Raw genomic sequence first — 15,254 nt, forward strand, 5'->3', positions numbered from 1 at the left:
TATTCTTATTAATGTTCATATCAAATGTCTCTGAAAGAAAAAAATATATATTTTTCACAATAATTTAACTTTTATTAAGAGCAAGGGCCATTAAGTTGTATATGATTCTCAACAATTAGGTTAACAACAATCCTGGAAACTGCAAGAGATGTGATCTTAGACCAGGATAAATACAGTCAGAACTTGTAGTTGAAAGGTTTAAGTAAAGCTATTTTTTCAAAGTCTATGCACAAATATGCTTCTAGTTTGACATAGTTAAAGATAACAAAGTCAACAAAGGTGAGGAATAATTTGGAAATATTAAAAATAATGCAGCAACAAACACAATTCAGAACACTAAGGTAAAACATGGAAAAATAAATCAAATTCTAGATCTGTTTCCCAAAAAGATTTGAGGTCCCTTTGAAGGAGAAACTAGAATAGCCCCCCAAAATACATCAGCAAGTAATTTAAACCTTTATTGTGTATTGTATACTGCATGTATATAATATGTAATTTTTGTAAAGACAAGAACTGTCTTAAATGTTGTGTTAGATTTATTTCAGGTAATTACATTATCCCATAAGTGCCTTGTTCCAGGAATTCTAAGAATATAATCAACTGCTTTAGAAGTGGTTTATTAGATGATAAACAAATAAGAATATTGAAAACTATTGTTAAAGAAATTCCTTGTGGACAGAAAAAATGCTAAATAGAAGCAATTAAGTTTTAATTAAAGCTAATTTCTCCAATTTTCCTCTTCACATATTCTCATGATTTTTTTTTAATTATTATACTTTAAGTTTTAGGGTACATGTGCACAATGTGCAGGTTAGTTACATATGTATACATGTGCCATGTTGGTGTGCTACACCCATTAACTCGTCATTTAGCATTAGGTATATCTCCTAATGCTGTCCCTCCCCCGTCCCCCCACCCCACAAGAGTCCCCAGAGTGTGATGTTCCCCTTCCTGTGTCCATGTGTTCTCATTGTTCAATTCCCACCTATGAGTGAGAACATGTGGTGTTTGGTTTTTTGTCCTTGCGATAGTTTACTGAGAATGATGATTTCCAATTTCATCCATGTCCCTACAAAGGACATGAACTCATCATTTTTTATGGCTGCATAGTATTCCATGGTGTATATATGCCACATTTTCTTAATCCAGTCTATCATTGTTGGACATTTGGGATGGTTCCAAGTCTTTGCTATTGTGAATAGTGCCGCAATAAACATACGTGTGCATGTGTCTTTATAGCAGCATGATTTATAGTCCTTTGGGTATATACCCAGTAATGGGATGGCTGGGTCGAATGGTATTTCTAGTTCTAGATCCCTGAGGAATTGCCACACTGACTTCCACAATAGTTGAACTAGTTTACAGTCCCACCAACAGTGTAAAAGTGTTCCTATTTCTCCACATCCTCTCCAGCACCTGTTGTTTCCTGACTTTTTAATGATTGCCATTCTAACTGGTGTGAGATTTGCATTTTTTTGCATTTCTCTTTGCATTTTGCATTTGCATTTCTCTGATGGCCAGTGATGGTGAGCATTTTTTCATGTGTCTTTTGGCTGCATAAATGTCTTCTTTTGAGAAGTGTCTGTTCATATCCTATGCCCACTTTTTGATGGGGTTGTTTTTTTCTTGTAAATTTGTTGGAGTTCATTGTAGATTCTGGATATTAGCCCTTTGTCAGATGAGTAGGTTGCGAAAATTTTCTCCCATTTTGTAGGTTGCCTGTTCACTCTGATGGTAGTTTCTTCTGCTGTGCAGAAGCTCTTTAGTTTAATTAGATCCCATTTGTCAATTTTGACTTTTGTTGCCATTGCTTTTGGTGTTTTAGACATGAAGTCCTTGCCCATGCCTATGTCCTGAATGGTAATGCCTAGGTTTTCTTCTAGGGTTTTTATGGTTTTAGGTCTAATGTTTAAGTCTTTAATCCATCTTGAATTAATTTTTGTATAAGGTGTAAGGAAGGGATCCAGTTTCAGCTTTCTTCCATAGAGCCATTTAATATAGGAGAAAGAGGGAAATTAAAGAAAGGAGAAAAGGGAGGCACACCCAAAATTATACACCACTCCAGAAGTCAGGAAGGACAGGCACATCCTTAAAAGACTTTTCTTTACGTAAAAGAAAAACAGAAGCAATAATTGAGGTTTCATAACAATTCATTGTCTTAAGTTGGAAATTGTACCGCAATGTCCTATTCCTAGCTACTGCTGTGTATAGGAGACCACCCACATTTTCTCAGAATCATTTATTAAAATCATATGAACATTGAGGGTGGGAAATATTTCTTTTGTGGTAAAGATCACAAAGGCCAAATAGTCTGCAGCCATAGCACCCTGAACATACTTGATCTCATCTGATCTCAGAAGCTAAGCTAAGCAGGTCAGGCCTGGTTAGTACTTAGATGGGAGACTGCCTGGGGATATTTGGTGCTGTAGGCTTAAAAAAACACACACACACACACACACACATAAAGTTTGTGGTTGCTAAAAACTGAAATATGAAAAGACCAGTTAGGTGCTGAAAATGTACATTCCATTAGGCACACAAATGCACACAGACTAATAAGGAATCCTTTTTATGGATTATTAAGCATTTATGTAAATATAACCACAAATGTTTATATGCACATCCTGAAAGAATTTTCTACACTCAACAGCCTCCATTTTCTTATCTCCCACTCGTTACTCAACCTAGTCTCTGGGGCAATCGCAACACCAAAACAGATCTGGTGTTATCATCAATATCCTCCATAACTTCTTGACTATTCATCAACCTTTGACACTGTTGACTATTGCATCCTTTTGAAACATACTCTTCCTTTAGCTTCTGTGTTAAAATATTCTCCTGCTTTCCTTCCTGCCTCTTTGGTAGCTCCTTTCCTGTCTTCCATGATAACTCACTCTCCCTTCCCTTTACCCAGCTACTAAAGACTGAGAATCCTTAAGACTCAGGCATAGGTCACCTTATCTTCCTACTCAATCTACCATCCCTGAGCAATCTCACCTAAGACCGTAGCTTTAAGACCAATAGTTTTAATAATATAGACAAGATGTGTATCCCCAGCTCATGCTGTTCCTCTGAGCTTTAAATCTATATATTTAAACCTACGTATTTTGTTCCCTGTATATTTCCACCTGGATTCTTCAAAGGCCTCTCAAGTGGCCCTTGTCCAATCTGACTTACTATCTTCCTCCAAGCTTCTTATCTCAGTGAGTATCATCACCATCCATCCAGTTGCAAAGGTTGGAAGAAACCTCAGTCATAGTTGATAACTTTATCATCCTCACCTTCAAGCCTGGTCATCAAAGCTGGTCAATTCAACTTTCTAAACTTTCTAAAAGCCTTCTGAATTTATCTACTTCCCTCTCCTTTCCTAATCTGAGGGACCATCACCTCTCAACTGTAAAAACCTAGAAACTTTGTCTCCATGCATCCACTCTGCCCCCAAAACTAACCAATATTTTTCCTCCTCCCCAATAGACAGGACCTGCTGTCTATTTACAAACATTACAAACAGTGTTGGCAAGATTAAGCCTTTCAAAATTAATACATATATATCCCACCTGTTTGAAAACTTACAATGGCGTCCCGAAGCTCTTAGGATAAAGACCAAACTTCTGGATACTGACCACAAGGTCTACCAGTATGACGTAGCCCCTATCCATGTTTCCAGTCCCATATCCATCCCTATCCTCTGTGCCCTCCATACCCCATACTGACCTTCTTTTTTGACCTCACTTTCCTTACTCCTGCCACAGGGCCTTGGCCATTGATATGATTTTGGTTTGAGATTAATGCCTCTTTCTCTCTCCTACCATACTGAAAATCATATGAGTGAAGGTACTGCGTTCGTTTTTGTTCACATTTTTAATCCCCAGTGAGTAAGTAGCATAATGCCCAGCATATAGTAGACATTCAATAAATAATTAATTTGTAAGTAAATTAATTTTTAAGTAAATTAATTTTTTGAACATCTACATTTCACCTATTATCTCAGCTAATGCTTACAACAAACTAACAAATTAGGTACTATTATCCTCAGTTCACTAATAATGAAACTGAGTTTAAAGAATTGAACTTGCCTGAGATTTCTCATCTAATAAGTGTCAGAGCGAGAATTTGAACCTCGCCATAAGTAATTCTAAAGTTCTTGGTCTTTACTATTTTCTAAAACTATATGAAATATATGAAATAGTCAACCAATATTTAAGACTGTGTCTCATTCAGGATCCTAAAAGGAAATAGATGACACATTGAACAAAGAGAATTGGAGGAAGGTTTATTTATAAAAGAACTCTTTACGAAAAGCATAGGTGGGATTATAGGGGAAACAAAAGGTTAGTGCATTAACCAAGGGCATGTAGCAATCAAGCTGTTTCTCCACCTGAGCCAGAAGGGATGAAGGGAAGGAATGGCTACTGGACCCTAAGGGAAAGAGGTGATAGGAATTTGCAGCCCTTAGAGTAAGAGTGGCCTTCTGTTGATAGATCTGGCCAGCCTGAAGTTACCACACAAGAATGCAGCCTGGAGGAGTAAATACCTTGATCGTAATCTCCTTTCTCCTTTTGATCTCTTCCTAGGGATCCCCGACAAAGCCCAACCAGAAGCAGAAGTACAAGGTAACCTATTAGTATAAACCACACAAGTAAGCCTCCTAGGGCAGAAAAAAGGGTAGAAAAAGGTGAGAGGAGATCTGGAGAGCAAACAGAAGACATCTAGGACAAAAATGCAGTGTGCACTCAAGATGGTACAGACTCCTAGAGACTGTTTAAATGAATATAATTCCTGTCCTCAGAAACAAGATTTTCTCCTCTCTTGAGCATAAAGAAGGCATTACCAGGGAGGTGTAGCCTAGCTGTTAATATATATTAGACCTTCATAAATTATAGGTTTGTACAGCAAACCATATCTGTGTCATCTATATTTGTTGCACAATTCCTAGTGGTAGGTATAACTAGAGTAATAACACAGAAAGAATACTTAATAATTCATTTCGGATTTTTTTTTTTTTTTTCTTTTGAGAAGGAGTCTCGCTCTGTCGCCCAGGCTGGAGTGCAGTGGCGCGATCGCGGCTCACTGCAAGCTCCACCTCCCAGGTTCACGCCATTCTCCTACCTCAGCCTCCCGAGTAGCTGGGACTACAGGCGCCTGCCAACACGCCCGGCTAATTTTTTGTATTTTTAGTAGAGACGGGGTTTCACCATGTTAACCAGGATGGTCTCAATCTCCTGACCTCGTGATCCACCTGCCTCAGCCTCCCAAAGTGCTGGGATTACAGGCATGAGCCACTGCACCCAGCAGATATTTTTCATTAGACCTAGGTGTTCACTTGGAACTAGTTCCCCAACTAAATGCCTTAAGACTTAGAGGTTTTGTGACATCCATTTGTTCATCTCTGACACGGAAGAAGCTAACCACTAATTCTTCTGTTTGCCAGCATTCTAATTAAGCTTTCTACTAACATTTGTGACCAGACTAAAGTCAATGCAGGCATGCTCTGCTTTACAAACATCCACTTGATAAGGTTCCCCTGCAAGTGAACACCGTGGCCAAATCACAAAAGAAGGGGGTGTTCCTCTCTCCCTGCTGCCTGCTGCCAAGGTCCAGAGAGCAGTAAGTTTTTCCAACTCTCAGCCTAGAGAGCAGGCTGGGTGCTCTGAATTAAATTTGAAAGAAGGGAGAAGCAGAAAAGGAAGGAAAATAGCATTTGTCAAGCATCCTTTTCTGTATGCATTATCTCATTGAGCCTTTAAAATGACCCTAATGTACTCATTATTATCCCCATGTTACAGCAGAAAAAAAGTAAAGCTTACAAAGTTTAAGTAATCAAAGCTTACAGTCCTACAGCTGGTAAAATAATAATAATAATAACAATAAATAAAAAATAATAATAAATCCAAACTCAGGTCTGCCCAATCCAAATTCTGTAAACTTTCTGTTACACTTCCTTGGAAGGAGACCTATTCAACTTACCAACCAACTTCCTTGTTTTTCAGAACATTTTCCCATAAAGAAACCTTACAAAGAAGAACTTGGCCTCTCAGCGGTTCACAACAACTGCCCTAGCATGAAACGTTGTAGCTGAACTAGAGTCCTGAGTTAGCCATTCCAAACAAGATCACAGAAATGCAAAGTTTGGGGCTATATCCCATCCATAGGATGAAGCACCTCCATCTCTATGATGACAGGAAGCAAATCAGGATGGTATTTCCCATCAGAAGACCACGAAATTTCCCCATCATTAAGTAGGAAGATAAAGGAATGTTCATGGACAAGCCTAGCTCTCTTTTTCTCTGTGTAATGAAATATATGATCATATGTTTATTTTCCCGACTAAAATATAAAAGCACATATACTGGCTCATTTCTAGGGATTTCCCAAGTCTTTACAATGGCAATGCCCCAAGCAGCAAGAGCACTGCTAACACCAACAGCTGACAGTATTTAGAGGAATTGGGAGAACGTTTCTAGGTTTGGAACACTCTTAAGACTTTAATGAACACTTTGTTGTTGTTGAGGAAGGTCAGTTAAGAAAAACATTCCAATTTTGATTGCACATAGTCAAGAGGCCCAAAACACATCTTAATTTGGTGTCACAATAAACAGGACTTTTAAAATCAAGGGCTGGCAATTGAAGCCATGAGTACAATTTGAGCGGCTTTATGAAATGATGCTACTGTAAGCTTTCTTAGCAAGAGAGGGCCACCTTGGGCCTACAGAAATAAAGCAGAGAAAAGAAATTTGGTGGGCAAGAAGAGTAAGAGGCACCTCCTCCCACCCCCATCATGTACAGTCTTTCCAGAACCCACTCTCCTATTTACAAACAGTGGAAAAAGCTATGGAGTATAAACAGAAATGATTACAGAATCAAGAAGCCTTTTCCAAAAGGTCTGCTTGACCTTTGCAAACTACAAAATTAACTGCACAGCCAGGGGCTTTCTTTCATACTCTTACCCACTTTAAAGGCAGATTCATACATAAAATGACAAAGGTGATTAAGACGAGGTTAATAAAGAAAAATTGAGCAGTAGGTATCTAGCACCCACTGTCTAGTTAAAGCTCCAGCATCCTTAACAATAAGATGTCAGTAGTTCCTCATACAGCAGGGCCACCTGGACTATTTTCAGAGCAATGGTGTTTTCTCCCGGTGTCCTACAATCTGAAGTCAACTCCAGAGCACTACTTTGCATGGAATGAAAGCACTGCGCTCATCAGAACATAGAGAATCATAGACTGTGCTGGTGTACATTGCAGGAAAGGTTCCCACAGAGCTGGCCCTGGGTCACATGCTGTACCTGCAAAAATAACCATTCCAAAACACCAGCTGGTATTTCTCAGGATGCAGCCTCTCAGGATTATCTTCTCATTGTTGAGGGAGTGCTTGCTGTCTTTCCAAGAAAGGATTCCCATGAATTTATCTAACTTGTTGTTAGGCACCTCACAGACAACAATCCCTGGAAAATAAAAAAACAAAACAAACCTCTTTATGACTCACCCAAAATTCTCTTCAGAAGCCCACAGCACTGTTTTACCACTGTTTCCCTCTCCTTTAGAAAGCCTGGGGTTACATATAAAGAATTGTGCTAGAAAAAAAATAAGCTGGGAGGTAGAAAAATGGAAAGCCATCAACTATTTTGAAACACAGTTTTCTGTGCTGTCCAAATAAAAATAGAAAAAACAAATAACAACAGAAACCTTAACAGCCATGGGATATTTTTTCCTTAAAAAAGAAAAAAAAAGCATATCTTTACTTCCGGTTTATAACAAATAATTTTTGAAAAGATAAAGCAGTGACTGTCCTAAAAGTTTCTCTTATTCCATCTCTTTTAGCTAAATGTGAACTTTTACACAGTTTAAAATAGCATACTTCTAGTCTCACAACAAAAGTTAACCATCTTTCTAAGCTCACAATCAGGATTTCTGAGGTCCTACTGTATTCCACCAGAAAGAAACCTGGGCCTTGTTTGCCACATGTGTCTGAGAATGCGTGTGATTCCTTTCAGCTGTTCTATGCTTCTTATCTTGATTAGATTCAGAGTTCTGGGGACTCTCAAAGGCACCATATAACTTGCCCCTAACTGGCTAGAAGATGTTTCTAGTTTCTTTAATTCCAAACCAAGGGCATGCCCACTCCAAATCAACGAATCAATTCGTTCCATTATTTCAATATGAAAATATACATTCAGGATGAGGGTTCTCTAGATAGAAAAAGAAACCACAAATAATCTTTCACGGACCCTGTCACAAAACATAGCTATTAGATTAATACACATATCCATTGCAAACAGGTAAGGTTAAATTTTTATATATAATGAATACAAAGACGTGAAAGAACAGAATGGAGGGAGAGAGGGACAGAGGGAGGAAGGAAAAAAGAGAGGGGAGATATGAAAAAGGAAGCTGTGGGTAGATCCAATCAGGGTTTGAGCCAGAGTCAGGGGAGAGATTAGTACCTACAAAGTTCTCTCTCTCAAAAACAAACAAACAAAAATACATTTACATTTAACCAGAATTCAAAAGGGCAAGTTGGAACATAAAACATAGCATTTGGAAAATAAAAAGGGGACTGCATCTTTAGCGCTGATTAAAGAGAAAGGGGACCACGTCAGCCTAGAGATCCTCTATATTACACTGACTCCATCCACTCTTCAAGCTGCCTTCTGAACTTAAAAGAGCCTTCTTAGGGGGGTCCCCTTTCTCCCTAGGATGCTCCCTTTAAAACTACTAAACAGAGGTAACAGCAACCAGTTGCCACATGGCCACATCACTCCTGACCAACCAGATCACTAACAGACCTTGCATTAAAAAAGCAAAAGCAAATAAAACTGTGAAAGGAATGAGGGACTCATGGCCTCAGGGCTGCTTTTCCAACCTCCACCTGTCTTTCCCCAGTATAACAAAAGTACTGCCTGAAGCCTCCCCACTTAGACACTGGCAGTTTCCCAGACATCCCTATTTCCCACTGCTAAATAGAGACTGCTGGCAGGAGGATTTGGATAAGACAAACAACCTTGCCAAGGGAAGGGCCTGAATTCTGGTTAGCTCCGTGATAGCCACTGACAGTAAAAAGTAAATTAAAACTGATTTAAACTGGCTCAAGCTGTTTGGACAACTATGTTGTAGATGAGGAGACATTTTCTAAATCCCTGAATTCAGTATCTTTTTTTCTTGACCAATAATTTTCACTCTGAATTGTAAAATCTTGAATTGGCTATCACCAGCAAAATCTACATAAAATAACAGGTTGACAACAACGCTTAAAGTTTATTCCAGATTCTTGACCCAAGACTCAATTTCTCAGGCTTCAAACTTAGCCACTTAAAAAAAAAAAAAAATGTGCTTTGGGCAAAAACAACATGATACGCAATCCCTGCCAAAAGGAATATTAAAAAAAACAGGTTCGTTTGATCATTTCTATTGTCATAAGCAAAGACTGACATGGAGGCAAATACAGCCTTAAACATGTTGGCTTGCCCCTCCCTGACCTCACATTAAGGGTGTGGTTCTAGACAGGAACAGGCAGTAAGGCCAAGAGGTACTGCCTGGGTTCTTGGAGGCTAAGCCCCAATTCAGCCTTTCTCAAAGAGTGTGGTCTCGGTGATGTAAGTTCTAAATATAGGCCCCAGTCAAAACAAAATGGTGGGAACAAAGCCAAACTACATTTGTTTTTATCATCAGAAGTGCTCGGCTTCCCCTTTTTAAGCTCTATTAGCATAAAACACACACTTCCCAATTTCTTTTGTACCACTTTCCAAAAGGGATGAACGGATTCCTTTGAAGGGAGCACTGTATTCACCTCTGTATTCCTATAACCTATTATACTATCTACATAATAGGATCTTTGTCAAAGAGATGGATAGAAAAAATTTGAGATGATTTCGAGAGAGGCTAAGAGATGAGATGGATATTAGAAAAGATCTAAGAAAAATGGAAAAAGTGGGTATTTTCCATGATAGTAATGAAGGACTAGAAAATCAAATAGCCCAGGCACAACCGGCAGGGCTTAGTTTGGCCTAAATCTAAAGGGAGTCGAGTAGATCTGAGAGTACTGAAAAAAGGTGAGAGCATTAAAGCGCATTAGAAGCAACCAAAATGAGAGCCTAGCCATGAAGCATAACAAGGATGAGAGGAAAGCTCTCTTAGGACCCTTCTTCCTTTTGCTAGTTGAATCAGAGAAGAGAAAGAGGCAGTAAATGATCAGTTTGACAATCGATGAGGAAACAGTTAAGGAAAAAATCGCATTACTTCTCACATAGTCATTTATTGAATACATGTTTGGAGCACAAAGTCATCTTTAATAGGCAATAATAAAGCTGGAAGAAAATCACGTCAATAATGAAGTGTAAATACAATCAAACTAGCTGGTCATATCTGTTTGCCCCTCTGAAGAGAAGACATGAAAGCAGATTGCAATTTATCCATTGGACAATCACACAGAAATGCTCTAGACCCATACTGAAAAAAAATCTACAGGATCTCATTCTGGACCTTCTTAAGCACTCTAGATTTAGTCAGCTGGATCATTGGTTAATTACCAACTTGACAGACTTCTCGAGCTAAGTATTTACCTCAAAGTGAAAGTCCATAGTTTATCATAAAAATGGAACTCAGTGCTCAATATTCTATGATTTTCCAGAGAAGCTGGCTTCATCTCTTCATATACATTATTAATAGAAATAGTTCTTGATTATCTATACTGCAACTCTTCCATAAGACAAATCATCCAGCAAATAAAACATCAATATTGCTGTTCAAGAATTTCTCTAGCCAAGAGTTTTTTTAGCGTTTTAGAGATTGCCCACTAGTGTTTGCCCTGATGATTGTGACAAATATTTATTTATTTTCTTAGAAAGAAGTGTGTCACCTTCCTATTTTCTAAAGCTTCTTTACTCTTCAACCGTCAAGGCTCACCCAACCATCATTACCACCATAATGGCATGTCGGCACCAGCAGTAAAGAGGGAAATTATTCTTCACGCCTTTTTCATGGAATCTATGGATTTCATGGAATTTCATGGAACCTATGCCTCATGCGTCAGCTGTGCTGTTGGGTTGTGCTCCTGTCCAGGTGAATAGGAAAGCTATCTGGTAAGCAAAAAAACTCACAAGATGCTAACCAAGCTATTTTATTTTTTTAACCAAAAAGAGATGCTTATTTTTCCATGTTTTAATTACACACATGCTATTCTTTAGAAAGAACCACAAAATATACAAGGATTCCTGAATAAAGAGTCAACCTTTCCCCAGTTCAGAATTCAGCATTAACAGTCATACAAAATATGTAAACTTGTCAGGAGTTGCAGAAAACAGATCTCAGTTCAGTCAGTAACAATATGCAAAAGATTCTTAAACACATTTCGACAATTTACATCCGGGGTTTTCCCCAAGGAATAAGAATGTCCAGTTTACATAATAATAATTGACATGTATTTCAGTTACTTCTTTATAAAAGCTTTTCAATTCCCATAAGACTTTAACATGAAAATCAAGGCCCAATCTCTTTTTATACTACATTTGATCTATAACATTAGATCAAGTTATGTATCTTTTCTTAAAAATTCAAGAGACCATAAATCATTTTTTCTGATGTTTGAAATGTATAAAAATATTTTCATGAGAACTTTTCAAATAAATGGATTTACCTGCCAAAACCCAACTGTCTTGTGTGCACTGGTCTCTACATTTGGCCAAGTCTTCTATAAACTCTTGTCAGGGATCCTGACATTCAAAATCACTGAGAACATTGCTATGTTTTAAAAATATCATGACCTCATCCTTGTGCTGGATGGACTTGATCTCTGGTAATTAATTTCGTACCTTTGGGTTTAGAATATTTTAAAATTTCATTTATTTCCCTAATCAAGAGCTAAGCTCTTGCGCTAATTCTCCCTAACCCTCCAATGCTGTCTTTCTACTTTGTTTTACAACCTGGGGTTTTGTGTCCTTTTGTGTCCTTTGTAAAATAGGCTTTGCCAGAAGTCCAGAGTTCATAGTCTGGCTTCTCCAATTAACAGCCATATGACACTGGGAAAGTTAATCAATTTACCTGGGTCTCTTTATCCATAAATTGAGCTAACAATAATCTCTTCCTTCAAGAGCTGTAAGGGTTTAACAAGATAATGTGTGCAATTACTCAGCATGGTGCCTGGTACACAGTGAGTTCTTGCTCACATATCAACATCATGTTTAGGGCCTGAGAACTTTAGGACCTTTACCTTATCAAAGGCTTCTTTAGGGATGAGCCCTTGTTCAAGTCTGTCTTCTCCCCTGGGAAATAAGCTCTATAAAAGTAAGGCCTGAGCCTGACTTATTAACCACTGTATCCCAGTCTTAACAAATCCCTTGGCCTTGTGTTAAATATACATTTGCTGAATGAATAATGAGTGACTGTATGTATGGATGAAAGAAATAAGTCCACCAGAAAGACAATATCTTTGAATACAGATGCAAAAGTGAGGAGGCAGAGAGACTTACCAGAGACATCCTGAGATTTCAACCCATCTCAGTTCTGACCCTATGTGTCCGAAACCTGGAGTCCCCAGTGGGAACCTCTCTGGGGATAGGAGTGGGAAATTCAGGTCTTTAGATACTTGGAAGATGTGCTTTTATGATTCAAGGACACAAAATTGTAATTTGGTGCTAGAGAAAGTATTTTGGCAAGTCTCAGAAGAGAAAACACACAGTAACCAGAAGCAAAAATAATGCCACACCCAGATTTGCCCAGAAGTCACAAATTAAAACATATACTTAGCACAGACAGAACATGGTAAAGAGCGTGCCTCCCATATCTTCTCATCGATTATACCTTGCCAAAGCTAGCCAGGGCATTGCCAAACATATACAATGTTGATATCCTATTTTAATTTAAACTAAAGGATGCAATATCTAGTTTTGATTCCCATGAGTCAAGAAAGTCTTTTTCCAATCACCAGAGGAAAACCTGAAATCTATTGATATTTCATTAGGACAAAGTTGAATAAAGAAGACACAAAAAAGGGAGTAGTAAAAGAACGAGGAGCAAAGGATCAAAAGAACCTTGGTAATATATGGAGAGATGATTTATAATTCTACATACTTTGTTTTGCATCTTGTACTTAGAAGGTACTTAATAAACAGACTTAAACTAATATGGAGAGAGTGATAAAAACAAAGATAAAGAATGACAGAAAAGTGACACTGCAGGTGAAGAAAATAGCTAACAAAAAAACTGGAGGAGGAAGATGAGATGAGAACAGTAAGCAGGAATACAGGAAGGAAAGAAAGGAAAGAGAAGAATGGTGAAATGGAGTAGTTAGAAAACCATGTGCTCATAGTGTGTGTGTGTGTGTGTGTGTCAGAGATATTAAAATTGAAATGTGTAAATTAGGGCTTGGAAAGAAGCGATGGAAAAAATAATTGAAGGCCAAGGAAAGCAAGAGCAATCGTGGGAAGGGTTTAGGGTTCATTAACTGTCCTAACTCTTTCAAAGACTTCCATGCCGCACCTTGCATCATCCTCTTGGTCTTTAAATTTGGCTGCTAACTGGGGGGAATCTAATTTGTATATTGTTTCTAATTTATTTTCCCTTAATTCATCTATTCATTCTTCTGCTGCTTTCTTAGAAACAGGAAATTATATTTTTACTTATTAGAATAAACCCATAAAACTCCCTGTTGCCTTGAACTTTAAGGTAGATTGAAATGCAGCCCAAGATTTTAAAATGAAAAAGTAAGCTTAACAGAAACCTGGATTTTAGCCCAGAAGTGTACCAGCCTCATGAATCTGGCATTACATGTTTTCTGAAAAGCTGACCACAGTTTAAGTATATATAATCATAAAAAAGAGAGGTCTGTGTTGCCTTTATTTGTGAAAACAATTATTCATTGGGGATTTGGTGAGTTTCCCATTCTGCATGAAGCAAATTCAAGTCATATCTAGTAAGTAATAATTATTAACACACCTTAAAAGTAAATTTTGTGAAGTATTTTTAAATGGCTATTTTTATATATAAGCAAGTCCTTTAACTTCTCAAGACCTGTTAGCTCATCTGTAAAATCTTAGGGGAGGAAAGTGTTTTCAGCCTGAGCAACACCACTTGTATTGGTTTAAATTTGGAGCTACTGTGTTCCATTTTCTTACTTCAGAAAGGATCTGAAGTAAAGATATTTTAAAACTACCATGCCAGCTGATCCCTCTCCCAGACACCTGCCTTCCAGGAGGAGAGGATCCAGCACTCCTTCTTGGTCCTACACGGCCACTTCAGGAAGCTTAAGCTTCCTTCTCACCCTGTCGTTTCACACTCTCTTCCCAGTCTCTTTACATTAGGCCTTTCCTTTGCCCTCCCATGTCTTTTTGGGGCCTGACACTAGTCTTCCTCTCGGCCCCCCAATGGGATTTGTAACTATTTATTCATCCAGCAGGGATTTACTGAGTACCTACTATGTGCTAGATGTTGTTCTAGAAGCTTGGCATACATCAGTGAATAAAACAAACATCCTAGTGTAGCTTACAATGAAGCAGATAAAGATGGGCAATAAATAATTAACTTTAAAAATAAATGAATTATCCAGTATGCCAGACAGTGCTAAGTGCTATAAGAAGAAGAAAAAGCCAAGCAGGGTATGGTGGATTGAGAGTGTAAGGAGTCATGCTGAAGAGAGGGATGCTTAGCCCCAGTCCTGCAGTTCCATGTAAGAAATCCACCTAATCCAGCCTGGCTCCTTATGCATTATCCTGGCATCGACTTACATGGCCACAATTCTTGGAGGGTGTGGTAGAGACAGTTAATGCTCAACAAGTATTCATATTTGTTATTTCCTAGCCTCCCTTGCAGTTAAGTCATGGCCAGGTGACAATGTTAGCCAATGAACTATAAGAGGAAGAAGAATTTAAAAACCATTGTGTCTCTTTCATCTTACCCTTAGCCCAGTGCAGTGATCTCAGACGCCATTAGTCCAGATACTGTGGCTCCATGATGGAGAGGGCCACCCAACCCATTAAGAATGTGACACGAGCAAGAATAAGCCTTTACTGTGTTTATGCCACTAAGATTGCAGGGTTGTTTATAACTGTATCATAGTGTAGCCTATCTGGGCAAGCATCTAAGAAAGAATGGGACCTAAATAATTGTTAACAATCATGTTCTGCTTTTTGATGATTAGCAACACTAAAAATCATGAATTTCTACCTCCTCGTAGATCAACAGAGGTATAAACGTAAATTCTGCCAGGAAAGAAATGAGTAATAGTAAATTATATTTAGGTGGCCCTTTTGGGACTCCATA

At 38.3% G+C, this 15,254-nt stretch overlaps 1 protein-coding gene and 1 pseudogene across 13 annotated transcripts in view; one reads left to right on the forward strand and one right to left on the reverse strand.

The window, feature by feature from the left end:
• The window catches only part of ATP8B4 (ATPase phospholipid transporting 8B4 (putative)), a 337,888-nt gene that overhangs the window by 136,346 nt on the left and 186,288 nt on the right, over positions 1–15,254 (reverse strand). For 12 of the 13 annotated variants that reach the window (XR_010123815.1, XM_063652224.1, XM_063652223.1 and 9 more), the window contains one exon: positions 7,289–7,447. The exons of the other annotated variant lie outside the window; for it this stretch is intronic. Coding sequence is in view for 11 of the 12 variants with exons in the window: in XM_063652224.1 (XP_063508294.1) it covers positions 7,289–7,447 (159 nt within the window). In the remaining variant the exon portion in view is untranslated. The remainder of the gene's footprint in view (positions 1–7,288; positions 7,448–15,254) is intronic. 13 annotated transcript variants of the gene reach the window in all.
• LOC129014745 (5S ribosomal RNA) lies at positions 2,310–2,432 on the forward strand (annotated as a pseudogene).

Source organism: Pongo pygmaeus, chromosome 16 (assembly GCF_028885625.2).
Source record: "Pongo pygmaeus isolate AG05252 chromosome 16, NHGRI_mPonPyg2-v2.0_pri, whole genome shotgun sequence".
In the NCBI taxonomy this organism is placed as follows: Eukaryota; Metazoa; Chordata; class Mammalia; order Primates; family Hominidae; genus Pongo; species Pongo pygmaeus.